Here is a 27746-nt window from a genome sequence, read left to right as displayed (position 1 = left end):
CTAAACTGTCATTTTAGACACACGTCTGGTAGCCCCTAGGTTCATTTTGATGTTTGAGCTGCTCCACTGTAGCGTGTCGGTCGTCCCTCACGCAACTCCGTAGCCGACGTTCACCTCTCACATCAATGGCACATGGTGCTCTGCAGTTTCCACGTCGGTTATTCACAATGGTGCCATTTGTCCAGTCATGATACACCTTCACCACAACAGCACGCAAACACTTCACAAACTTTGCTGTGTCAGATATACTGCCACCCTTGGCCCAAAAGCTGATAATCATCTCTTTTAGCAACTTGGAAAAATCACCCTTTTACCCATGACAGCAATGAGTGATTTGTGTGCAGACGGCCTATCGCACACCTCATATACCCACCAAGCCAGCGCATGACATGTGACGTACTTCATGGGCTACGCGCTGCCAACGTCAAATATAGGAGGGGGATCCGGGCAGGATACCAACGCCAGAATCCCAACACTACCAGCCAGCCCGTGAGGTAAGCAGCATGTACCTCATCAGTGGCAAACGCAGGATTTCTCGAGCGGGATTTCCAAATGCAGTTCACAATCTCCCAGTCTGTGGAACATTAGAGCAAGTGCGGGAGTCTGGGGGAGTGGTAGAAGCACCTAGTAATGACCCAGGACATTAATGGTCTTTTTATACACTGGATATTGTATGGAATACAGTATTAATATTTAATACTGTAGATGGTCTATAGTATAGGATGTATCAAACATTTAAATAATATAAAATAAGTTGTCAGGAAAAGATTAAACATCCCGTAATAAATAATTACACAAACATGATAGAACCAGTACTGCATTTTTCAAGCTCACATTCTCCCACATCATGGTAAGGCTCCTGTGTCTTCTTCCTGGTAGCTACTCTCTGGTCCAGTGCATTGATTGAGGAGTCAGATTCATACACACAGCAAACTCAGTAGAAGAAGCTGCTACCACTGGGCTTGCTCAACAACTCTGCTCTGTCCTTTAAACTGCATGATTTTTCTGCAGCACTAGTAATCTAATCATATTATATCGCATTGCTATTGTTGCCATAATTTCAGCCATTTGCCAAGTGGAGGGGGGTTTCCAGGCAACCAGAAACTCCCCCTGCGTTTGCCTATGCTCATATCTATCTATCTATCTATCTATCTATCTATCTATCTATCTATTTATCGTACGTACGTATAGAAATCTGTATGTATTTTGTTTTGTTATATCAATCTATACTGTATACATACCATCTACGTACCTCAAACCCATCTCTCTCTCCATATATATTTACCTCATATCTATCTATCTATCTATCTATCTATTTATCTATCTCGGATCAGTATGATATTCCGGCTGTCGGGATACCGGATGTCAGGAGGCAAATGCCGGATCCAGACAGCCAGAATACCAGCAGCGAGCGCATCATGTCCCCTCGAAGGCTCATGGCGCTCACCGTGCTTCGGGCCTGGTGGCGACCTTCGCTCGCCACAGGGTTATATTTGCCATTGGTTAGTGGCGTGAACCACCACCTTAGCGGGGATTTCGGCAGGGGTTTTTCACTGGGTATCCAGATTCTGGCGTCGTCCTCCTTACACTCGGGATCCCAACAACCAACAAATTGACTGCCTACCATCTATCGCATAGTCAAACGCAGGGGGATTTCCGGTTGCCTGGAAACCCCCCTACTCTTGGAAAGTCGATCAAATTATCATAGATTGCTGCGTGTACTGATAGTTTGCTGAGTCCTCAATCAGTGCACTGGACAAGGGACAAGCTGCCAGGAAGAAGAGACAGAAGCCTTACCACGAGGAGGGAGAATGTGTGCTTAGAAAGTGCAGTATTTGTTCTAATATGTTTGTGTATTTATTTATTATGATATGTTTAACATTTTCCTGACCACTTATTTATATTATTTCAGTGTTTGATACAACCTATACTATATACCATCTATAGTGTTAAAAATTCTGTACAATATCCAGTGCATTAAATGACCAATGTTTACACTAATGTCCAGGGTCTTTACTAAGTTCTTCTGCCGCTCCCCCAGACTCCCACACTTGCTCCAATATTCCACAGAGTGGAAGATTGTGGACTGTATGTGGAAACCCCCCTCTACAAATCCTGCGTTTGCCACTGGATCGATCAATCGATCTATCTATCTATATCTCTTTACCTACCTAATCTATCTATCTATCTATCTATCTATCTATCTATCTATCTATCTATCATCTATCTAATAACATAGACAGAGTATATAAGGTCTCCCTCTCTCTCTAGCAGTCCGGTGTGATAGTGTGATATATTGCTATGATACAGCAAGTAAAGCAATGTGTAATGTTTTCTCCCCTGTAATTTAGGACCGGGATCCCTCCTCCCCTCTCGGTGGCATTGATCCTGGCACCGCAGGACTGTCACACACTGGGGGAGGGGGGACTAATAGTATTACAATGCCTCACTCCCCATTGTAACTGAAGTCTGTGATGTGAGAGGGCTGTAAGGCTGAATTTGCCCCCTCCTGTGACTCTCACCCCCTCCCCTCCCCATCGCCTCCCCCCTTTGTGCAAAATCAGACGAGATACACATTCACTGTGAAAGAGAGAAAGCAGCCGGGACCTCAGCTGGTATCTTCCGTTACCAATATTGTATATACACATTGTGTATAGCGGCATAAGCACATCCTGTAGACCAGGCTCCGCGTACCTGTGCTGTCACCTCTACACCTGAGACCAGGAATACTCGCCTACCTGTAACCAAAGACTTGGGGCATCGCTACTTTTCTCTCTGGATGTTTGGTGAGTACTTGTCTTTTGTTTCCCATTAAGTTACCTTAGCTTAAGGAAAACGTTATATAAATTGCATGATTTTGTTAGTTTATTAGAAGTGTATTACAAGCTGACGATATTTCTGGATATTATTTAAGTGATAATGCATTGCATACCTAATATGCCCCCCTATCACTAGGTCAAATGCACTAAAGCTTTTTTAGTTGTAGATCTCATTCAATGTATATGTATGTATCTGATTGCAGCAAAGTGTTCTTCCAAATCTCTAACCCTGTAAATAAACAATGTAATAACACTGTAGCAGGAAGTCTTCGTACTTGTACCTCTCAACAATATCCAACAACAACAAAGAGTGTTTTCCTTTGATTAAGAGCCCCAAGGTGCTTTGCTAAGATTTCTGCTCTGCTGTTTTTGCTGTGCTCAGACATATTTCTGTAAGCCTTGGATGAGAGCTCTGTGTTTCTTGGCCCTGAAAGATTCTATTTCATCAGAACCATGAACAGACCCTCGTTCGCTTAAGGGCCCTACATACTTGCCGATGTGTGCGGCCGATATGAACAATCTCGTTCAGTATTGAACAAGAAATTGTTCATATCTTTCAGTGTGCAGGCACTAACGATGAATGATATGCGGCCCCGCACTCGTTCATCGTTGGTGCCGACTCATTTATGCCTGGAATATTGTCAATATTAGCAGCATGCAGGGCTATGGGACCGGGTGACATCAGGGATAGAGATGAGCGCCTGAAATTTTTCGGGTTTTGTGTTTTGGTTTTGGGTTCGGTTCCGCGGCCGTGTTTTGGGTTCGAACGCGTTTTGGCAAAACCTCACCGAATTATTTTTGTCGGATTCGGGTGTGTTTTGGATTCGGGTGTTTTTTTCCAAAAACACTAAAAAACAGCTTAAATCATAGAATTTGGGGGTCATTTTGATCCCAAAGTATTATTAACCTCAAAAACCATAATTTACACTAATTTTCAGTCTATTCTGAATACCTCACACCTCACAATATTATTTTTAGTCCTAAAATTTGCACCGAGGTCGCTGTGTGAGTAAGATAAGCGACCCTAGTGGCCGACACAAACACCGGGCCCATCTAGGAGTGGCACTGCAGTGTCACGCAGGATGTCCCTTCCAAAAAACCCTCCCCAAACAGCACATGACGCAAAGAAAAAAAGAGGCGCAATGAGGTAGCTGTGTGAGTAAGATTAGCGACCCTAGTGGCCGACACAAACACCGGGCCCATCTAGGAGTGGCATTTTTGTTCTCCATATTTTAATAGGCACAACTAAAAGGCACCTCAGGTAAACAATGGAGATGGATGGATTGGATACTAGTATACAATTATGGACGGGCTGCCGAGTGCCGACACAGAGGTAGCCACAGCCGTGAACTACCGCACTGTACTGTGTCTGCTGCTAATATATAGACTGGTTGATAAAGAGATAGTATACTCGTAACTAGTATGTATGTATAAAGAAAGAAAAAAAAACCACGGTTAGGTGGTATATACAATTATGGACGGGCTGCCGAGTGCCGACACAGAGGTAGCCACAGCCGTGAACTACCGCACTGTACTGTGTCTGCTGCTAATATATAGACTGGTTGATAAAGAGATAGTATACTCGTAACTAGTATGTATGTATAAAGAAAGAAAAAAAAACCACGGTTAGGTCACTGGTATATACAATTATGGACGGGCTGCCGAGTGCCGACACAGAGGTAGCCACAGCCGTGAACTACCGCACTGTACTGTGTCTGCTGCTAATATATAGACTGGTTGATAAAGAGATAGTATACTCGTAACTAGTATGTATGTATAAAGAAAGAAAAAAAAACCACGGTTAGGTCACTGGTATATACAATTATGGACGGGCTGCCGAGTGCCGACACAGAGGTAGCCACAGCCGTGAACTACCGCACTGTACTGTGTCTGCTGCTAATATATAGACTGGTTGATAAAGAGATAGTATACTCGTAACTAGTATGTATGTATAAAGAAAGAAAAAAAAACCACGGTTAGGTGGTATATACAATTATGGACGGGCTGCCGAGTGCCGACACAGAGGTAGCCACAGCCGTGAACTACCGCACTGTACTGTGTCTGCTGCTAATATATAGACTGGTTGATAAAGAGATAGTATACTCGTAACTAGTATGTATGTATAAAGAAAGAAAAAAAAACCACGGTTAGGTCACTGGTATATACAATTATGGACGGGCTGCCGAGTGCCGACACAGAGGTAGCCACAGCCGTGAACTACCGCACTGTACACTGGTTGATAAAGAGATAGTAGTATACTCGTAACAACTAGTATGACTGACTATGACGGTATAAAGAATGAAAAAAAAACCACGGTTAGGTGGTATATATTATAATACAATTATGGATGGACGGACTGCCTGCCGAGTGCCGACACAGAGGTAGCCACAGCCGTGAACTACCGCACTGTACACTGGTTGATAAAGAGATAGTAGTATACTCGTAACAACTAGTATGACTGACTATGACGGTATAAAGAATGAAAAAAAAACCACGGTTAGGTGGTATATATTATAATACAATTATGGATGGACGGACTGCCTGCCGACTGCCGACACAGAGGTAGCCACAGCCGTGAACTACCGCACTGTACACTGGTTGATAAAGAGATAGTAGTATACTCGTAACAACTAGTATGACACTATGACGGTATAAAGAATGAAAAAAAAACCACGGTTAGGTGGTATATATTATAATACAATTATGGATGGACGGACTGCCTGCCGACTGCCGACACAGAGGTAGCCACAGCCGTGAACTACCGCACTGTACACTGGTTGATAAAGAGATAGTAGTATACTCGTAACAACTAGTATGACACTATGACGGTATAAAGAATGAAAAAAAAACCACGGTTAGGTGGTATATATTATAATAATACAATTATGGATGGACGGACTGCCTGCCGACTGCCGACACAGAGGTAGCCACAGCCGTGAACTACCGCACTGTACACTGGTTGATAAAGAGATAGTAGTATACTCGTAACAACTAGTATGACTATGACGACGGTATAAAGAAAGAAAAAAAAATACCACGGTTAGGTGGTATATAATTATACAATTATGGATGGACGGACTGCCTGCCGAGTGCCGACTGCCGACACAGAGGTAGCCACAGCCGTGAACTACCGCACTGTACTGTGTCTGCTGCTAATATAGACTGGTTGATAAAGAGATAGTATACAACAATATACTACTATACTGGTGGTCAGGCACTGGTCACCACTAGTCACACTGGCAGTGGCACTCCTGCAGCAAAAGTGTGCACTGTTTAATTTTAAATTAATATAATATTATGTACTCCTGGCTCCTGCTATAACAACCTGCAGTGCTCCCCAGTCTCCCCCACAATTATTATAAGCTTTTATACATTGATGTGCAGCACACTGGGCTGAGCTGAGTGCACACAGACTGAGTCACACTGTGTGACTGCTGTGTATCGTTTTTTTCAGGCAGAGAACGGATATAGCAGAGAACGGATATATTAAATAAAAGTTAACTTAACAACAACTGCACTGGTCACTGTGGTAAACTCTGTCTGCACAATCTCTCTCTCTCTCTCTCTCTCTCTCTCTTCTAATCTATTCTAATGGAGAGGACGCCAGCCACGTCCTCTCCCTATCAATCTCAATGCACGTGTGAAAATGGCGGCGACGCGCGGCTCCTTATATAGAATCCGAGTCTCGCGAGAATCCGACAGCGTCATGATGACGTTCGGGCGCGCTCGGGTTAACCGAGCAAGGCGGGAAGATCCGAGTCGCTCGGACCCGTGAAAAAAAAAGTGAAGTTCGTGCGGGTTCGGATTCAAAGAAACCGAACCCGCTCATCTCTAATCAGGGAGTGGAGAAACTTCACTCCCCCTGTCACCCCCCCCCCCACCCCTCCACCCCCTCTCCGCCGCCAGGTCAGCCGTCGGCCGTTGGGCGCCTCGGCGTGCAAATCGACAAATGTGTAGGGGGCATTAGACAGGACCAGTGCTCAGGATAATTAATACTAACTGTGATTTGTGATCAGTAATGGTTTCTATACATAAATTGCTGGAGTTCCAACTGTCGGTTCATGTTTATCACTATAGTTCTAGAATAATAATAATAATAATAATAGTGATTTTTATATAGCACTTTTCTCCTAACTCCAGTACATAACTCCAATCAATCAGTGCTTTGGACAAGCGACTGCCTTTTCCAGGGGAGTGGTATAGAAGATCTACAATGTGTAGGTCAACAATCATTAGGTCGACCCTATAGGCAGTGGCGTAACTACTGCCCTCGCAGTCCTCGCGGTGGCTTGGGGGCGAGGGGCTGCGGGGGCGCCACTGACTTAGCACAGATTGACATGCGGACGAGCGTCCGCATGTCAATCTGCGGTCTCCTTCCCTCCGCTGCTGTGTTGGAGGGACACGGAGGGCACTGCGCGCGCCTCTCCCGTGTCCCTCCTGGCTCTCCGGTCGGTCTAATAAAGGAAGTGCCGTTCATGAGCTCTGATTGGCTCACGAACCGGCACTTCCTTTATTAGACCCGCTGGAGAGCCAGGAGGGACACGGGAGAGGCGCGCGCTGTGCCCTCCGTGTCCCTCCAACACAAAGGAGCGGGGGGGGGGGGGGGGGGAGCAGGCACTGAGGAGGGCATATGTGGCACTGTGGGGGAATATCTGGCACTGGGGGGAGCAGGCACTGAGGGCATATGTGGCACTGTGGGGGAATATCTGGCACTGGGGGCATATACCTGGCACTGAGGGAAGCAGGCACTGAGGGGGCATATGTGGCAGTGTGGGGGAATATCTGGCACTGGGGGCATATACCTGGCACTGTGGGGGAATATCTGGCACTGAGGGGAGCAGGCGCTAAGGGGGCATATGTGGCACTGTGGGGGAATATCTGGCACTGGGGGCATATGTGGCACTGGGGGGGTATATTTGGCACTGGGGGCATGTACCTGGCACTGTTGGGGAATATCTGGCACAGGGGGCATATACCTGGCACTGTGGGGGAATATCTGGCACTGGGGGCATATGTGGCACTGGGGGCATGTACCTGGCACTGTGGGGGAATATCTGGCACTGGGGGCATATGTGGCACTGGGAGCACGGCCCTAGCAACAAGCACTACCCCCTAGCAACGAGCATGACACCCAGCATGAAACCCCTGGCAACGAGCGTGACACCCTGAGCATGAAAATCCCTGGCACTGTGCATGGAACCAAGAGCATGAAACCCCTGGCAACGAGCAGGTAATTTAAAAGTAATTAGAAGCCTTACTGTAGGACTTAATGTGTAATGGGCATTACGGTGTGTGGCATAATGTATCACGGACATTGCAGTGTGTGTCATAATGTGTCAGGCATTACGGTGTGTTGTATACTATATCACGGGCATTGTGGTATGTGGTATAATGTCTCAGGATCATTGCGGTGTGTGTCATACTGTGTCACAGACATTGTATGTGCTATAATGTATCAGGGGCATTGCAGTGTGTAGCATAATGTATAACGGGCATTGCGATTCCTGTCATAATGTGTCACAGGCATTACGGTGTGTGGCATAATGTGTCGGGGGCATTACGGTGTGTGCATTATTGTGTGTGGCATAATGTCTGAGGGCCTTTGCAGTATGTGGCATAATGTATACAGGGCATTACAATAAGGAGGAAAAATGACAAATAATGTAAGGGGCATGAATCAGGATTATTTTTCTTTCCTGTGGTGGCTAACGTCTGGGCGTGCAGGTTGCAAAACTGGGGTATAAGGTAGTCCTTTCCTGCAATGACACGCCCCTTTATGTGAAGCCACGCCCGTTTAAATGAAGCCACGCCCCCTTTTGGGGCATGTATGTCCCTTTACTAGTGCCAATTATGGAGGGGGGGGGGGGCGCCAAAGAATTTTTTGGCTTGGGGGAGAAAAATTTCTAGTTACGCCACTGCCTATAGGGGTGACATGCATTATGGCCAGCGCTGACAAATGATCGACATGGATAAAATGTCGACCTATGAAAAGTTGACAAAGGAAAAGGTAGACAGGTACAAAAGGTCGACACTGGAAATGGTTGACACGGCATTATAACTTGTTTTGTGTCGTTTTCACCATCAGAGCACAGGGAACGCCAATTAGTGTACCACGTCTCCTTGCATGCAGGCGAGGTGATTCGCTCCACTATCGCTGAACTTGGACCAGGTTACTATTCCCAATCATAGTCCATGTGGATGGTAAAGTATCAAAAAGGGTAAAAAATAAAAAAAATCTTAAAAATCCGTGTCGACAATTGTTGACCATATGTGTGTCGACCATCGCAGTGTCTACAATTTGAACCTATTGACCTTTTGTCCATGTCAACCTTTTGCTAGCATCGACCTAAGGCATGTCTACCATATCGGGTCGACCTATTGACTGTCAACATAGACATTGTCTGTTTATATATTGGAACCCCTTTTCCAGATGACATCTTGTGTACTTAGATATTTGCTACCTAATTATGTGCAAATTTGGGTAAAATGTATATTATTATTATTATTATTATTATTATTATTATTAATAACTTGTATTTATATAGTGCAGCACATTCTGTAGGGCTTTACATTTGGATAAAATACAAAAATAAAACGAGACTGTATTAGCAGACAAAGATGTTCAAGGGAATTGCTAGTAAGCAGAGGCATATCTATAATTGGTACAGACTCAGTATGTGTGGTGCACACGTCATACAGGGTGCCCCACACCACACACCCATGTTCTTCAATTCATAGCTCTCCAGAGTCTTATGTCAGTAGTGGCACAAATCACCTGGAAAATGGTGCAGTAGAATTATGGCCACCACTCCATTTTCCTGGAGACCTGCAAATGCACAGAAGACTCTGACACCGCTAGCTAGAGAGGAGAAAGCTCAGCTGGAAACTGCACACAGGCCCCCACCTCTCTTATACCCCTTTCAGACAGAGAAAAGAACCCGGTAATTTCACGGCTCAGGAAGGGTCGACCCAGGATTTTTTTCTGTCTGAAAGGGTCAACCCGGGACTGAATTCCTGGGACTTCGACCCAGGTTTCTATACCTGGGCTTTTCCCGGATCGTACACGGGTTGCCAGCTGTCTGAAAGGGTCCAACCCGGTATTTTAGAAATGGGTCGCGATTAACAGCGCTTATTGGCTGAGCTGGTGGGGCACTGGCGATTGGCTGAGCAGCAGGGTCTCTCTGATTGGCCGCGCATTTAGCCGTGTTTTTAAAGCTAGTGGAAAAGGGGTATTACCTCAAGGGGCATTGAGCGGCCATGGATAATGCAATGCTGTGATCAGTCACTACCCACTTTTCATGACCTCATCTCTGTGTGCCATAAAAACAGTCCATTTTTTATGACACACAAGTCTATTGCAGGGCTGACACGGGTTCTGTCTGAAAGGGGTCGACCCGGGAATAATCCGGGTTAAATGTGCTGTGTGAAAGGGGGTTAGGAACTGTAACCCGGGTTTTTCCCGGTTACACAAAACTAGAAAAAAAATGGGATTTTGAGATTTGAAAGTGGTATTACTATGCCCCATGCTAGTAAGCTTACAATGTATAAGATTTGTATTTGTCTCTATGGTTGAACATATGGATTAACCATTGTATTGAAAACATATTGGCCCTCATTCCGAGTTGTTCGCTCGGTATTTTTCATCGCATCGCAGTGAAAATCCGCTTAGTACGCATGCGCAATGTTCGCACTGCGACTGCGCCAAGTAACTTTACTATGAAGAAAGTATTTTTACTCACGGCTTTTTCTTCGCTCCGGCGATCGTAATGTGATTGACAGGAAATGGGTGTTACTGGGCGGAAACACGGCGTTTCAGGGGCGTGTGGCTGAAAACGCTACCGTTTCCGGAAAAAACGCAGGAGTGGCCGGGGAAACGGTGGGAGTGCCTGGGCGAACGCTGGGTGTGTTTGTGACGTCAACCAGGAACGACAAGCACTGAAATGATCGCACAGGCAGAGTAAGTCTGGAGCTACTCAGAAACTGCTAAGTAGTTAGTAATCGCAATATTGCGAATACATCGGTCGCAATTTTAAGAAGCTAAGATTCACTCCCAGTAGGCGGCGGCTTAGCGTGTGTAACTCTGCTAAATTCGCAATGCGACCGATCAACTCGGAATGAGGGCCATTGATAATAGTTTTGCATGAAGTGAGTAAACATTACACTTTTTCTGGCTTTAGGTTATTGGGCCTAATTCAGACCTGATCGCTCACTAGGTTTTTTTTGCTCTGCTACAAACAGATAGTCGCCGCCCATAGGGGAGTGTATTCTTGCTTTGCAAATGTGTGAACGCATGTGCAGCCGAGCGATATAAAAAAAGTTATGCAGTTTCTGAGTTGACCAGGACTTACTCAGCCGCTGCGATCACTTCAGACTGTTCGGGGCCGGAATTGACATCAGGAACCCTCCCTGCAAACGCATGGATACGCCTGCATTTTTCCAACCACTCCCTGAAAACGGTCAGATGCCACCCACAAACGCCTTCTTCCTGTCAATCACCTTGCGATCGGCTGTGCAAATGGATTCTTCATATAACCAATCACACAGCAACAATCTGCTTTGTACCTGTGCGACGCCCCTGCGCATTGCGGTGCATACGCATGCGCAGTGCTGACCTGATCACATTGCTGCAAAAAACGCTAGCGAGCGATCAGGTCTGAATTAGCCCCATAGGTTGGTGACATTGCAAATGGTATTGAAGGGAAAGTATGCCTTTCTGCAGATGACACAAAGATACAAAAATATGCAACAGGGTGACTTAAAGGCAGGTAAGCAATGTAACAAAGCAATGAGGAAGGCTAGTCAGATGCTTGGTTGCATAGGGAGAGGAATCAGCAGCAGAAAGAAAGAAGTAATAATGCCACTGTATAAGTCATTGGTACGGCCTCATCTAGAATACTGTGTCCAGTTCTGGAGGCCATATCTTCAGAAGGATATAAATACATTACAGACTGTACAAAGAAGGGCTACTAAAATGGTGCATGGTCTACAACACAAAACTTACCCGGAAAGAATACAAAATCTTAACATGTATAGTTTGGAGCAGAGAAGGGAAAGAGGGGACATGATAGAAACTTTGAAATATATTAAGGGTTTTAACAAAGGGCCTAATTCAGACCTGATCGGTGCTGTGCGTTTTCGCGTAGCAGCCGAGCAGGTCTGAACTGCGCATGCGACAGCGCCGCAGTGCGCCGGCACATGCCAGACAGCTGACGGCCGTCTCAGCCCTGCGATCGCCTCTGCCTGATTGACAGCGAGAGGCGGTTGCTGAGCGGTAGGGGGCGGGCTGACAGCGTTTGGCCGATTTGAGGCGCAGTCTGGGAAATGCAGGCGTATCTGGACTGTGCGGGGGGCAGGCTGCGGCGGCTGCGTGATGTCACACGCAGCCACTGCGACTCTCACAGCGACGAGTAGCTCCCTATCAGGGCACAGGAGCTGCGCTGGTATGGAGCTACTCCTGAAGTACAAAAGCATCACCTATGCTTTAGGCATAGGAATTATGCTTTGGGTTCCTTAGGCACCTGAAGCATAATCCACGATAAGCAGCCTGCCGGTGCCACGATAGCAAGTGGGATTGGGGATTTACACGTGATAATGATCATTAAGTGGCATTCCTGGAAAATCCCCAGGGTCAGCTGCACTGGGCAGACTGGCTGTCCCAAAAGATTTCCGAGGCATGCCACTGCTCCTCCTCCCTCGTACTCCAATCGCAAAACTCTGACCCCGAGCGGTGTACGAGGGAGGAGGGGGAGAGAATTTCAGTGCTGACTGGCCAGCAAATATACATCCCCTTGGCAGTGAGCATTTCTCCTTGGCAACGAGCATTCCCCATGGCAACGAGCATTACCGTTGGCAACGAGCATGGATCCCAGAGCATGAAACCCCAGGCAACGAGCATGACACCCAGTACGTGAAACCCCTGGCAACGTGCATGACACCCAGTACGTGAAACCCCTGGCAACGCGCATGAAACCATGAAACTCCTGGCAACGCGCATGTAATTCATTTAAAAACCCACCCTGGGTGGAGTTACATAGTAAAAATAAAGTCACCACTGAAGGGGTTAATCGCGATATCCGTCCGTTTTGACCATCCGATATCACTTTGTGGCTAATAGGATACCGCCCCATGCTTCTATGTTAATATTTGGGAGTCACATTCAAATTGTCTTTATAGCCCATTAACTGAGAGATTCATAGTACAGCCTCTTCTGTTTATGCATAGTCCAAATATTTGCTTTAAATTTCATGACTTTAAGCAAAAATCACAGTACACGCTGTATTTCTTCTCTCCCAAAGAGTCTAAAAACTCATGGCATCAGCTAAACATTGTCCAAGAACATATTTTGTCGCCACACTTCCATAATGCTTTACATGAAGGCTCAGGACATCACCCAGGAGTCAGCCAAGTGCACATTCTGGAATCACACTCCCAAGACTGATAAGGGGTCACAGATTTCTTCATCACATTCCTAAACACACAAAGAGAAATCTTGGGAATACAGTGGAGAGGTTGTGCTGTGGCTGAGATTAAAGAAGTTATTCACCTTCAGATAACTTACTTGTGACTACAAACTGTCTTTCACTTTAACTAAACTCAGCTGAGGTAATTCACAAAGGGCAAAATATGTGCAGAACAAAAGTAATAAAAGGCTTGAGCTCAAATGAAAACATTAAGGGGGGTACACATTGGCCTTCATTCCGAGTTGTTCGCTCGCAAGCTGCTTTTAGCAGCTTTGCACACGCTAAGCCGCCGCCTACTGGGAGTGAATCTTAGCTTATCAAAATTGCGAACGAAAGATTAGCAATATTGCGAATAGACACTTCTTAGCAGTTTCTGAGTAGCTCCAGACTTACTCGGCATTTGCGATCAGTTCAGTGCTTGTCGTTCCTGGTTTGACGTCACAAACACACCCAGCGTTCGCCCAGACACTCCTCCGTTTCTCCAGCCACTCCCGCTTTTTTCCCAGAAACGGTAGCGTTTTTTCGCACACACCCATAAAACGGCCAGTTTCCGCCCAGAAACACCCACTTCCTGTCAATCACACTACGATCACCAGAACGAAGAAAAAACCTCGTAATGCCGTGAGTAAAATACCTAACTTAATAGCAAATTTACTTGGCGCAGTCGCACTGCAGACATTGCGCATGCGCATTAGCGACTAATCGCTCCATTGCGAAAAAAAATAACGAGCGATCAACTCGGAATGACCACCATAGAGCGATGTTCTCCAAATTTCCAAGCAATCTGACTAGATTGCTTAGAAATTAGGTGAACATTGCTCCATGTGTAGGAGTGCCGGCGACATCGATGCTGGTCCCGCGCGTCGCTATCGCCGGTGCTAGATAGGCCTAGCAGGTCGCTCATTTCACCGCTCGATGAAATAAGCGCCCCACCCCTCGCTCAGCACACATCATGCTGTGCTGAGTGGGGTGGGGGTGGGGGGGGGGGTAGATGTGTGCTGAGCGGTCTGTGCTAGACCGCTCAGCACACATCTCTGGGGAAATCTCCCCGTCAGTACACCCCTTTACTGTGGCTAAAACAATAGGTATATTGGAAAATGTTACTTTATTGAATGGGGTGGTATTAAAGTATATGGAAGTTGGACTTCGTTACATCTTTCCACAGTGCACCCCAGGAGAACTTTTTGTCTTTTTCACCCTCAGATGTATACTTCTATGTTGTGCAGGCAATGTCTGAATATTGACAATTGTCTAGAAGCATAGACCAGAGCTCAATGCGGTGCATGGTAATGGGCCCTACACACTGGGCGATAATACTGAAAGATATGAACGATCTCGTTCATTAATGACCGAGATACCGTTCATATCTTTCAGTGTGGAGGCACCAGGGATGAACGATGCGTGGCCCCGCGCTCATTCATCGCTGGTGCCCCGTCGGCACTGCTATGGAGCCGGGTGATGGGGGGAGTGAAGAAACTTCACTCCCCGTCACTGCCCACCCGCCGCTGGGTCGCCCGTCGGCCGTATCCGCTGTCGGGCAGTTCGGCGGCGGATCTGTCAGTGTGTAGTGCCCATTACTGTGTTTCACAAATACCTCTGTTGTCTTACTTTTCTCAAATCCGATGCTTTTCAGCCAGGTCTTTATATAATTACAGATGCTATTGGCATTTTCCTGGGACATGACACAGAAATGTTGAGTGGTATCTCAGGGTAACATAACCAAACAACTCTAGTACAGAAGGAAGCCATGCTTTTAGTCATACTTCTCCTGGGAGAGTATAAAACCCTTTGGGTTCCTATCCATGAATCTCATACATTAATCATGGCTCTGAGGTAATGATGATGCATGATGCACCGTCACACCCACATGCATCTGCCCCTCATGGATCTCCAAATGCAGGGAAGTCTATTTCTAGTTAAGGTGTTTATAGTAGCCCATAAAGTATAGAGTCATATGATGGCGTGATTCAGCTAAGAAACGTATAGCTACATGGGACTGCCTAGAGCAGAGATTGACAAACTGTTGCTCTCTAGCTCTTGTGGAACTACAAGTTACAACATTTAATAACTTTCAGGATGTGCTGGTGTTTGTAATGTCAGAACAACCCACAGCTGGTTTACAAATATACATTAGGATGAAAAAAGCAGGCTAATAGTCTAGAAACTATACGAGTGGGATGCAGTAAGTCTGAAATTGCGGGCAAAACTCAGAAAACACAGTTTCCAGAGGTTTGGCTGCATTTTCACATGTACCATTGGACGCATTAAGCAACATATAGAAACCTTTGGGCTTCTTTTTGTATTCCTTATTATCCCTATCCAATTACATCCTCTCTGTACAGTCCACATAACCTCACATATTTTGTCTTCTAACATTGCTGGGTGATCATATCATACAACCCATTAAGAACCTAGCAATCTGGGGGACCATTATGCAACAGGTAGCATCTATCCATTGTGTATCAATGCCTATTTCCCTATAGATTGTAAGCTTGCGAGCAGGGCCTTCCATGTCTGTCTGTTTTTGACAAGTTTTGTTCTATAACTGTTGTTCTAATTGTAAAGCGCAACGAAATATGCTGCGCTATATAAGAAACTGCTAATAAATACATAAATAAATAAATTCGTTCTGAGAGGGATCCAATTGTTATTTTTATTGCATTTCTAGGTATATACCGGCATTATTAAAACCAGTATGTACCAAATGGCGGTATGTATCGCATCCAGGATGTGTTGCATACTACATCCCACCCTATATCCTCTCCATCGTCCCACTGAGAAGGGGGCTGCTGAGAGGCTCTAGGGCTGCTGGGAGATGGAGTTCTCTCAGAGGCCAAGGAATACACTGGGGGGCAAACACCGTTGGTCACACACTCACACACTCCTGCAGACACACACACTCATACACTCAACACCTCACATTAAACTTGCCCGGAGAGGAGAAGTAGAGCGACGGCGATGTGGGTTGGGGTCGGGTTAATTACGTCATGAAGCCCCATCCCCCGTGGGGAACCTGCTGCAACTGGCGTGTATTTGCATAGGGGCGGGGCTAAAATGATGCAGAATATAATTAGCATATCATTGCACCATTAGTCCCCTCCCCCTCTATAGGGACTGCTGTTTTGCTGTATTTATTTCCCCATTCTGCCCAGTTCACTATGAAGTCAGCAGAATGCGAGAGGGCTGCCCACTCTTCCAGTGCTGCGGTGGATTGCCTGAAAAACCGTGTGTCTTCCACAGAATTCGAGAGAGTAGGCAAGGTTCTGTCCTTGGTCTTCTCCTTTTCTCTCTCTCACTAGATAAGCTCATTAGTTCTTTTGATTTCCAATATCCAGGGCCGGCTCGAGGCATGTTCGACTCGAGCGGCCGCGCAGGGCGCCACCCATAAAGGGCGCCGCACGCTGGCGCCGCCATGCCGGAGCCTGGAGCCGGCCCTGTTCTGTAGCCTGCTGTCCTCCCGCTTGTATAGTGAGCTGTGCGCGCTATGCGGTGCCGGCGTCTGATGTCAGACACCGGCGCCGCACAGCACGCACAGTTCTGTTTCAGACAGCGGCACGCACAGCAGCACTCCCCCTCCCTTGGCACAGCAGGTACTGGGGGCATATGTGGCACTGTGGGGGACATTTATCTGGCACTGTGGGGGCATTACTGGGCCTGGTGGCATTAATGTATCTGGCAATGTGGGTGCATTTATCTGGCACTGTGGGTGGCATTAATTTATCTGGCACTGGGGGGGCATTAATGTATCTGGCACTGTGGGGGGGCATTTATCTGGCACTGTGGGGGCATTTATCTGTGCACTGTGAGGGGGCATTAATGTATCTGGCACTGTGGGGGCATTTCTGGCACTGTGGGGTCATTTATCTGGGACTGTGGGGGCATATCTGGCACTGGGGGGGGGGGCATTAATGTATCTGGCACTGTGGGGGCATTTATCTGGCACTGGGGGGGCATTAATGTATCTGGCACTGTGGGGTCATTTATCTATCTGGGACTGTGGGGGCATATCTGGCACTGGGGGGGTGGTGGGCATTAATGTATCTGGCACTGTGGGCCATTTATCTGGCACTGTGGGGGCATTTTTCTGGCACTGTGAGGGGGCATTCAGTTATCTGGCACTGTGGGGCATTTATCTGGCACTGTGGGGGCATTTATCTGGCACTGTGAGGGGGCATTAATGTATCTGGCACTGTGGGGGGGCATTAATGTATCTGGCACAGTGGGGGCATTTATCTATCTGGGACTGTGGGGGCATATCTGGCACTGTGGGGGGCATTTATGTATCTGGCACTGTGGGGGGCATTTATGTATATGGCACTGTGGGGGCAATTATGTTTCTGGCACTGTGGGGGCATTTATGTATCTGGCACTGCTGGGGGGGCATGTCATGTGCATTTGGCACTGCTGGGGGGGCATGTCATGTGCATTTGGCACTACTGAGGGGGCATGTCATGTGCATTTGGCACTGCTGGGGGGGCATGTCATTTGCATTTGGCACTGCTGGGGGGGCATGTCATGTGCATTTGGCACTGCTGGGGGGGCATGTCGTGTCTAGCTGGCATGGCTGGGGGGCATATCATGTAGTGTTCCCGTGTCTCAGTGCAATACCTGGCGCAAAGTGTCTAACGTGCTCTGCTTGGCGCAAAGTGTCTAACGTGCTCTACCTGTCGCAGTGTGTATAGGAGGTTCTACCTGGTGCAATGTGTATTAGCTGCACTACTGTGTGGTGTAATGCGAATTGCCACTATTATGTGGCCACGCCCCTTCCCCATGAAGCAACGCCCCTACATTTTTGATGCACGCCGAAGGCGCGCAAGGTCCATGATTTTGAACGAAGCAACAAGCATTACAGTATGTATAGAATTTTTCCCTTCTAACTTAAATATGTGCCCTCCCGAATGCAAAATGTGCCCTCCCCGTGATCAGCACCCTGCCCTAAAAAAGTCCTAGAGTGAATACTATCATGTGTAGCTGGCACTGCTGGGGGGCATATCATGTGTAGCTGGCACTGCAGCGGGGCATGTCATGTCTATCTGGCACTGCAGCGGAGCATGTCATGTCTATCTGGCACTGCAGCGGGGCATGTCATGTCTATCTGGCACTGCACTACTGTAGACATTATGTGTATCTGGCACTATACTGGAGACATTATGTGTAGCTGGTACTATACTGGAGACATTGTGTGTAAGGAACACTACTGTAGCTGTTATGTGTAATGCTGCTAATTGTGTGCGTAGAGGGGATGTGAAAATATATTTATTTATAGTTTGATAATATGAAGTTGTGAGGCCCCACCCACTTTTCCAGAGGCCATGCCCACTTTTCCAGGAGCGCGCGCATAGAGTATGGGAGGGGGCGCTTTGAAATTTTCTCGCTCAGGGTGCTAGTAGGCCTGGAGCCGGCCCTGCCAATATAATTTCTATGCTGATGACACTCAAATCTATCTTTCCACTCCTGACCTCTCCCCTCCTCTCCTCACTCGAATCTCCAACTGTCTCTCTGCTATCTGTTTGGATGTCCCAGCGCTTTTTTAAACTTAACATGTCTAAAGCCCCGTACACACAGGGGAGATGTGTGCTGAGCGATCTATCAGTGACCGCTCAGCACAGCGCGTTGTGTGCTGAGCGAGGGGGGCCGCTCATTTCACCCAGTGGTGAAATGAGCGACCTGCTAGATTGTGCCTGCATGCAGGCCAATCTAGCACCGGCGATAGCGACGCGCAGGGCCACGCATCGCTATCGCTGTGGGGCACACACACGGAGAGATCCGTGCTTAACTTCTAAGCAATCTAGTCAGATTGCTTAGAATTTAAGCACTGATCTCTCCGTGTGTACTCCCCTTAAAGGGGGGTACTCATGGAGCGATATTCTAAGCAATCTGACTAGATTGCTTAGAATATCAGCATGAACGCTCCATGTGTAGCCCCCTCATCGATAGCGATGCGCGGCCCCGCACATCGCTATCGCTGCTGCTAGATTGGCCTGCATGCAGGCCAATCTAGCGGGTCGCTCCCTACACCCGCTGGGTGAAATGAGCGGCCCCCCGTCTCCCCCCGCACGCTCAGCACAGATCGCGCTGTGCTGAGCGGCAGGAGAGATGTGTGCTGAGCGGTTCGCTCAGCACACATCTCTCCTGCATCGGCCCGTGGGTACTGGGCTTAAGACTGAGCTGATCATCTTCCCTTCCTCCCGCATAACCTCACCTTCCACAATCTCATTATCTATTGATGGCACTACTATCTCCTCTAACCCACAAGTGCGATGTCTTGGAGTAATCCTTGACTCCTCCCTCTCCTTCAAATCACACATTCAGCCCCTCTCACAAACCTGCTATTTTCAGCTAAAAAATATTTCCAGTATCAGACCCTTTCTGGCCCAGGCTGCTACTAAGACCCTCATTCATTCACTGGTCATCTCCAGCCTGGACTACTGTAATCTCCTCCTGACTGGCATATCCTCAATGCTGCTGCCCAGTTCATTTTCCTCAGCAAATGCACTACGTCCACCTCTCCTCTCTTACAAGACCTTCACTGGCTCCCCTTCCCTTTCAGAATCCATTTCAAGCTTCTCACACTCACTTACATAGCCCTCACCCACTCCTCTCCTATCTACATCTCTGACCTTATCTCCCCTTACACTCCCATCCATCCTCTTCGCTCTGCTAATGCACGCCGACTCTCATGCCTACGGATTACTTCTTCCCACTCCTACCTCCAAGACTTTTCATGCGGTGCTCCCTTTCTCTGGAATTCCCTACCTCTTCCCTTCAGACTCTCCACCTCTCTACAAAACTTCAAACGGGCTCTCAAGACCCACTTCTTCATCAAACCCAGACAAATCTCATCATAACCCTCTGTTCCACGCTCTCTATCTACCCCGTCTGTGTCACCCTTATCTGTCTACCCCTCCCTTAGAATGTAATCTCTCACGAGTAGGGCCCTCTTCCCTCATGTGCTTATCCGTTTTCTTACTTTAATAATCTTCAACTGCACCAAATCCAGCAGTCTTCTGCCACCTGATACTTATTCCAGTGTCATCTGCAGATGTAGCTAATATATGTTTATTTACCCTGTATTGTCCTATATTGTTTTCAAATGTAAGTTGCTGTTTTCCTGTTTTGATTATTTGTTTATGTACTCTGTAATTGGGCGATGTGGAACCCTTGTGGCGCCATATAAATAAAGGATAATAATAAAGTATGCCTCACATACTCACTGCTGCTGCAGAAGACCCGACTGCCGATGCTAGATGCAGATGACCCCTCTATATAAGGTGAGTAATTACAGACTGATTAAACTAGTTGGAAACTTCCAATTTCTTAATAAGTCCTCCGGGGGGCTGCGGACGGGGTCCCAGGGTCTGCCTGACTGAGTAATATAGTAGGAACATAAGGCCTGATTCAGCGGTGGAGGCAAATTGAGTCTGTGCTGTGTCTCCGGTTGCAGCGAATCTGAGTAGATAGGCCATACCTCCCAACTTTTGTGCTGCGAAAGGAGGGACAGTAACACGCTCCGAATCTGGGGGCATGGCCTCGCGGTAATGGGTGTGGCCTCACTGCAAACGCCGCAATTGCAAACCACGCCCTCTGTTTTAGTCACTGTGGGGGCATGAATAGCGCTCATTTAGCTGTTGACCATTCCCCCTATCCCTCTCTGTCAGGTAATAGATGCTGATGCTCTGATCAGAGCTGTGAGTGACAGAGGGGATCTCCCAACTGCCCCCTCCCCCACGGGACTCTGCGACCCGCGGAAGGAACAGCGGGACAGACCGTGAAAAACGGGACTGTACTGCCAAAATCTGGACAGTTGGGAGGTTTGGATAAGCTAATGCCGCTGGAGATGTCTTTTGTAAAGAGTCACCCTCCGGCGACTTCTCAGATCCGCCACTTGTGTATGAACTTAGACACAGCAACATGGCACATCAGGAACATTAGTAGCACTATCAGCACTCTGACTGGCCCTATGATTGCTCACATTGGGGTATATGCAATTGCGGTCGAATTCCCGAAAATGTTGAAAAACGGGACATTTTCGCCCAAAAAAATAATTCGACAATGCAATTCAGTACTTTTCGTCAAAAAAACGGACTTTCAAAATTCGACTTTTTGAAATTCGACATTTGTCAAATTCGACATTTCTGCAATGGTACAAATGCGGCAATTCGACAAAAGTATATTCAATTGAAGATTGTAAATTCGACAACAGTGCTTTTAGACAAGACAGTAAATTCGTCATTTTCAATCCGCCACACTTTGCTGGCGGAATCTAATAAAAAAATTTAAAAACATGTTTTTTTTTTTGTGTTTTTTTTATTGGTAATAGCATATCTATTTATATTAGAAGGGATTAGGTACTTGGTTCGTCTATTTTGGAGGCACAAGTATTATTTATATATTTTTAAAAATATTATTATTATTATTATTATTATTATTTTTTTTAAAATGGAATGGTAAAAATCAGAAAAAAAAAATGTGTGGGGTCCCCCCTCCTAAGCATAACCAGCCTCGGGCTCTTCGAGCCGGTCCTGGTTCTAAAAATCCGGGGAAAAAACTGACATGGGATCCCCCGTATTTTTAAAACCAGCACCGGGCTCTGCGCCTGGTGCTGGTGCAAAAAATACGGGGGACAAAAAGCGTAGGGGTCCTCCGTATTTTTTACACCAGCATCGGGCTCCACTAGCTGGGTAGATAATGCCACAGCCGGGGGTCACTTTTATACAGCGCCCTGCGGCCGTGGCATTAAATACGCAACTAGTCACCCCTGGCCGGGGTACCCTGGAGGAGTGGGGACCCCTTCAATCAAGGGGTCCCCCCCTCCAGCCACCCAAGGGCCAGGGGTGAAGCCGAGGCTGTCCCCCCCATCCAAGGGCTGCTGATGGGGGGCTGATAGCCTTTTGAAAATTGAAAGAATATTGTTTTTTCCAGTAGTACTACAAGTCCCAGCAAGCCTCCCCCGCAAGCTGGTACTTGGAGAACCACAAGTACCAGCATGCGGGAGAAAAACGGGCCCGCTGGTACCTGTAGTTCTACTGGAATAAAAATACCCAAATAAAAACAGGACACGCACACCGTGAGAGTAAAACTTTATTTCACACATGTCGACACACACATACTTACCTATGTTCACACGCCGACCTCTATCCACTTGTCCAAGTAGAATCCACGGTGTACCTGAAAATAAAATTATACTCACCTGATCCAGTGTCCTGTGGTCTTTTATTATAATCCACGTACTTTGCAAAAAAAAAAACTAACACCCGGACCAGGCGGACTGAAAGGGGTCCCATGTTTACACATGGGACCCCTTTCCCCGAATGCAGAGACCCCCCCGTGACTGCTGTCAAAGAAAGGTCTCTTCAGCCAATCAGGAAGCGCCACTTCGTGGCACTCTCCTGATTGGTAGAGATGAGCGGATTCGGTTTTACTCGGTTCTCAAAACCGAAACTTATTGGCTATCCAAAACACGTGACATCCGTGAGCCAATAAGATGTCGTTTTGAGAACCGAGTAAAACCGAATCCGCTCATCTCTACTGATTGGCTGTATGCGCGTCTGAGCTGGCAGACAGCGCATCGCACAGCTCCCTCCATTAGTTTCAATGGTGGGAACTTTGCGGTCAGCGGTGGGGTTACCCGCGGTCAGCCGCTGACCGCAGGTGACCTCACCGCTGACCGCAAAGTTCCCACCATTGAATATAATGGTAAGGCTTTGCGATGCGCTGTCTGACCGCTCAGACGCGCATAGCCAATCAGCAGAGTGCCACGACGTTGCGCTCGCTGATTGGCTGAAGGGACCCTCTGTGACAGGAGTCACGTGGGGTCCCGGCATTCGTGGAAAGGGGTCCGTTTGGTCCGGGTTGCCGTTTTGTTGTTTTGCCAAGTACGAGGATTATTTAAAAAGATCCGGACACTGGATCAGGTGAGTATAATTTTATTCACAGGTACCCCGGATTCTTCAGTGACGAGGGGGGCGTGGCAGTCGGCGGGTTAACATAGGTAAGTATGTATGTGTCGGCATGTATGAAATAAACTTTTACTTTCACGGTGTGTGTCTCCTGTTTTTATTTGGGTATTTTTTTTCCAGTAGAACTAGAGGTACCAGCAGGCCCGTTTTTCCACCCGCATGCTGGTACTTGTGGTTCTCCAAGTACCAGCTTGCGGGGGAGGCTTGCTGGGACTTGTAGTTCTTCTGGGAAAAAACAATATTCTATCATTTTACTCAAGGCTATCAGCCCCCCATCCGCAGCTCTTGGATGGGGGGGACAGCCTCGGGCTTCACCCCTGGCCCTTGGGTGGCTGGGGGGGGGACCCCTTGATTGAAGGGGTCCCCACTCCCGCAGGGTACCCCGGCCAGGGGTGACTAGTTGGATATTTAATGCCACGGCCGCAGGGCGCTGTATAAAAGTGACCCCCGGCTGTGGCATTATCTGTCCAGCTAGTGGAGCCCGATGCTGGTGTAAAAAATACGGGGGACCCCTACGCTTTTTGTCCCCCGTATATTTTGCACCAGCACCAGGCGCAGAGCTCCCAGGATCCCCCTGTCAGTTTTTCCCCCGGATTTTTAGAACCAGGACCGGCTCGAAGAGCCCGAGGCTGGTTATGCTTAGGAGGGGGGACCCCACGCAATTTTTTTTCGGGGTTTTTCCCGTTTTTTTTAACATTTTTACAAGTCTAATCAAAATCCGTCAAATCGGCCGTTTTTCGACAGCGGGACTGTCAAATCCGTTTTTTATTGAATATGTTGAATTCCGGCACCCACCTGCCGGAATTCGACGGTCAAATTGTGTCGAATTAAAAAAAAACGGGCGAAAAATTTACGCGATTCGCCGGCAATTGCATATACCCCATTGTCTCCACTGAGATGCCGGTGCAGAACCGCTGGCTGCAACATGCCTCCAAAACAGCTGCGGCACACCTGCATTTTAAAAGCCCCTCCTGCACACCTTGCCCCCAAACAGTTGCTGGCTGTCAATTAAATTGTCACTTAAGCCACACAGCGACCACTGAATCCACGCAGTTCTGATTATTTGGAATTTAGGGCAGTAGTTAGTAAAATATACGAAAGCTGATTCATAATTATCAGCTTTTCTGGTAGATTTTACTTTGTGGCATTTATATAAAATCTCCAGCTGGGACAGACCATGCAATTAAGGCGAGTCCTGACGAGGAGAAAACTGGGCTCCCGTGACTGCTTGTTGACGTTTTTCACAATAGCTATATAGTGAAAGACGGCAATAAAAGTCTAAACCCATCACATGTGCAGAACCATTCCTGATGGAGAAATCAGGAAGAGAGATGTCTCTTCTCTGCTTTTCTCCAGTGTCTGCAGACATAGGGGGTCATTCCGACCCGTTCGCACGCAGCGGTTTTTCGCTGCGGTGCGAGCAGGTGCGGAATGCCCATGCACAGCGGCCGCACTGCGAATGCGACGTTGCCCGGCGACAGGGGTCAATGGGTTACGTTGCAGCTACCGACGGAAGCGGTCGCAGAGGCGACCGCTAAGATTGACAGGAAGAAGGCGTTCCAGGGCGGATCCGGACCATTATCGGGGAGTGTTGAGTAAGACGCAGGCGTGTCCAGGAGAACTGAGGGCGGAGGTGTGACGTCAAAGCCGGGCCCATCATCGCTGGATCCATCGCACAGGGTAAGTATGTCCAGCCCTAGTCTACTTCTGCTTGAAATTTTTTTAGCTTAGCAGGGCTGCACAAGCGTTCGCAGCCCTGCTAATCTAAAATACACTCCCCCATAGGTGTGTTCTAGTTGATCGCAGCAGCAGCAAAAAGTTGCTGGCTGCGATCAACTCAGAATGACCACCATAATGCCAAACAGAGATTGTGTTATGCTTTTGAGAGAGCTGTCGTTTGCAGCCCCATTGAAACCTATTGATGGAGGCTGTACAAACAAATTAAAAGGTGGAGAAAACAGTGACTTCTCTGCACTTTTTTCTATGCTAAGCATAGAGAAATTATAGTTCTCTACATTTTAAGCTTTTTACAACTGGAGAAAAACCATCAGCAGCTAAATCCACTGATACAGAGAATTTTAGGAGCTCCTTTGGATATTTCAAACCAATAGTCCAGAACTGCTGTCAGTTTAGGTCAAAAGCATCAGCAATGTTTCACCAAGACTGGTGTTCTATGCTTTGTTAGCGTAGCGATCTGCCACTATGCTCAGTTGTTTGATAACTCCACTAATAGATTACTATTGCTGCATTCAGACTGCAAATGCCGGATCCTACCCGGTAAGACAAACGTGTACTTACCGGGTGGGATCCGGCATTTGCACTCCGCTGCTGGCTTTCCGACCCGGCAATATACCGGGTCGGTTGCCATAACAACGGAGCACGCAGCAGCAGCAGGGGCGGGGGTGGAGGCGGCGTCGGGAGATGAGCTCATCTCCAGCGCCGCCTCTCCCTATCTTGTGAATGGGAACCGTGTCGCATCGACACGGCTCCCATTCACACCGCACCTGACCCGGTAATCAACCCAGGTAAAACCCTTCTTTTTTACCGGGTTGATTTACCGGGTCAGGCGACCCGCTAAATCGGCCAGTGTGCTTTCACATCGCACACTGACCCGGTTCGACACGGCAATATGCCGTGTCGGTACCGGGTTATTTGTGCGATGTGAAAGGGGTATATGTGATCTGCTCTGTGCTCCAAGTCACCATTTGGTCAATTTGGTCACTGATGATTGTGGCCAAACTGTACAAAAGCCTGGTTGTTCCAACAATCAGACCAAATGATCATATCTGCCGAGTAGGGTCAACACACATACATTTTGTTAATATTATCGATTTGTTATATAGCGCCAGCAACTGTTTATTGTGGTAGAGAATATGTCTATCTTTCTGAATACATGTCCAATTAATCTCAATTTAAACCCTCCTACCTACAGTGAGTGGTTAGATACACTTTTAGTAGATTGTATCTAACTTTACCTGTAATGAGCAAAAATACTTTTGTGGTGGTGATTCTTTAGCAGGTGTTGTATAACAGCCCTTATCCACTGAACGCACAACACCCAGGATTTTGGTCAGTGGAAAAAGAGACTACTCGGGAGGGTCCCTGACCCTGCTCTCAACCAGAGTGACTGAGCTGAGAGCCGGGAATTTCCCGGGTTGCAGTGGAAAAGAAGTATTAGGGGCAGAAGTAAAGGTGTACTTTTCTTAAGGGGGGTACTCACGGAGCGATATTCTAAGCAATCTGACTAGATTGCTTAGAATATCAGCATGATCGCTCCGTGTGTAGCCCCCTCGGCGATAGCGATGCGCGGCCCCGCACATCGCTATCGCTGCTGCTAGATTGGCCAATCTAGCGGGTCGCTCACTTCACCCAGCTCACTTCACCCGCTGGGTGAAATAAGCGGCCCCCCCGTCTCCCCCCGCACGCTCAGCACAGATCGCGCTGTGCTGAGCGGCAGGAGAGATGTGTGCTGAGCGGTTCGCTCAGCACACATCTCTCCTGCATCGGCCCGTGGGTACTGGGCTTAATGGTGTATCTTGCCAATGATTAAAGGGGATCAGTACGAGATCCCGCCGGACGGGATCCCGGCGGTCGGAATACCAACACCGAAATCCCGACCGGCACAATCCCGACAGGGGGGCGAGTGCAACGCAGCCCCTTGCGTGCACGGTACCTCGATACGCACACTAATTTATTCTCCCTCTGTGGGTGTCGTGGACACCCACAGAGGGAGAATATGTTGGGATTGTGCCGGTCGGGATCCCAGTGTCGGTATTCCGACCGTCGGGATCCCGTCCAGCGGGATCTTAACCGCATCCCGATTAAAGATAGGGATAACTTGGGTAAGAAAACAATGGAACTTTTACATTTCAATATTATCAACATGTAAAATATTCTTTAAATCTTTAGTCGCATGTGCAGTTGTTATCATCCATTCCCACAGTACTTGCTGCTAATCTTATGTTTCTTTTAGATAATAGTAAATATGTACTCAAGCTTTGTCCCTCCTAGTAAGTATAGGGCATTGTCACTGTAGGCCTTGCCACAGATATTATCACGCTGATAAGAGTTAGGAGAATAACATGGCACAAACAAGCAGATAACTTCAATGTAGATATTTAATGCTACATTCAGTATATAAACAAAGGACCTCAATAGATCTACCAGGGTATTATCAGATGTCTTTGTCAGGCATGTTTTGGGAGTCGGTTAAGTCAGTGTTGGAAGAATCAGATAAGACTGTTATCTTAGCTCAGTCTCTTGTTATTCTTGAGATCAGTGGTGGTCAGTTAGGTAAACACTAGAGGCAGGTTGAGTTCTAGGTCTGGTTGTAATAATGCAATGCTTGTTTTTATAGTTCCACATGGAATTTTGTGCGGTTGTATATTTATCAGAACAGGGTACATCTTATTTTATTACCCCATTTTTGCACTCTTATTTTCTATGCCTTTTAAAGGCTCTGGTGCGTTTTCATATTGCTGGGGATTATTGCACATCCCTCTTCATTG

General features: G+C 47.4%; 1 protein-coding gene across 2 annotated transcripts in view; it reads left to right on the top strand.

The window, feature by feature from the left end:
* The first annotated feature begins 2355 nt into the window (after positions 1 to 2355).
* LOC134936500 (lysophosphatidic acid receptor 2-like) overlaps positions 2356 to 27746 on the top strand; it is a 158070-nt gene continuing 132679 nt past the window's right edge. For both annotated transcript variants that reach the window (XM_063931561.1, XM_063931562.1), the window contains exon 1: positions 2356 to 2786. In XM_063931561.1, the coding sequence (XP_063787631.1) occupies positions 2780 to 2786 (7 nt within the window). In that variant the 5' untranslated portion in view covers positions 2356 to 2779. The remainder of the gene's footprint in view (positions 2787 to 27746) is intronic.

The sequence above is a fragment of the Pseudophryne corroboree genome, chromosome 6 (genome assembly GCF_028390025.1).
Source record: "Pseudophryne corroboree isolate aPseCor3 chromosome 6, aPseCor3.hap2, whole genome shotgun sequence".
Taxonomy (NCBI): domain Eukaryota; kingdom Metazoa; phylum Chordata; class Amphibia; order Anura; family Myobatrachidae; genus Pseudophryne; species Pseudophryne corroboree.
The sequence above is the reverse complement of the archived record's forward strand: the minus strand, read 5'-3'. Positions and strand labels throughout refer to the sequence as shown.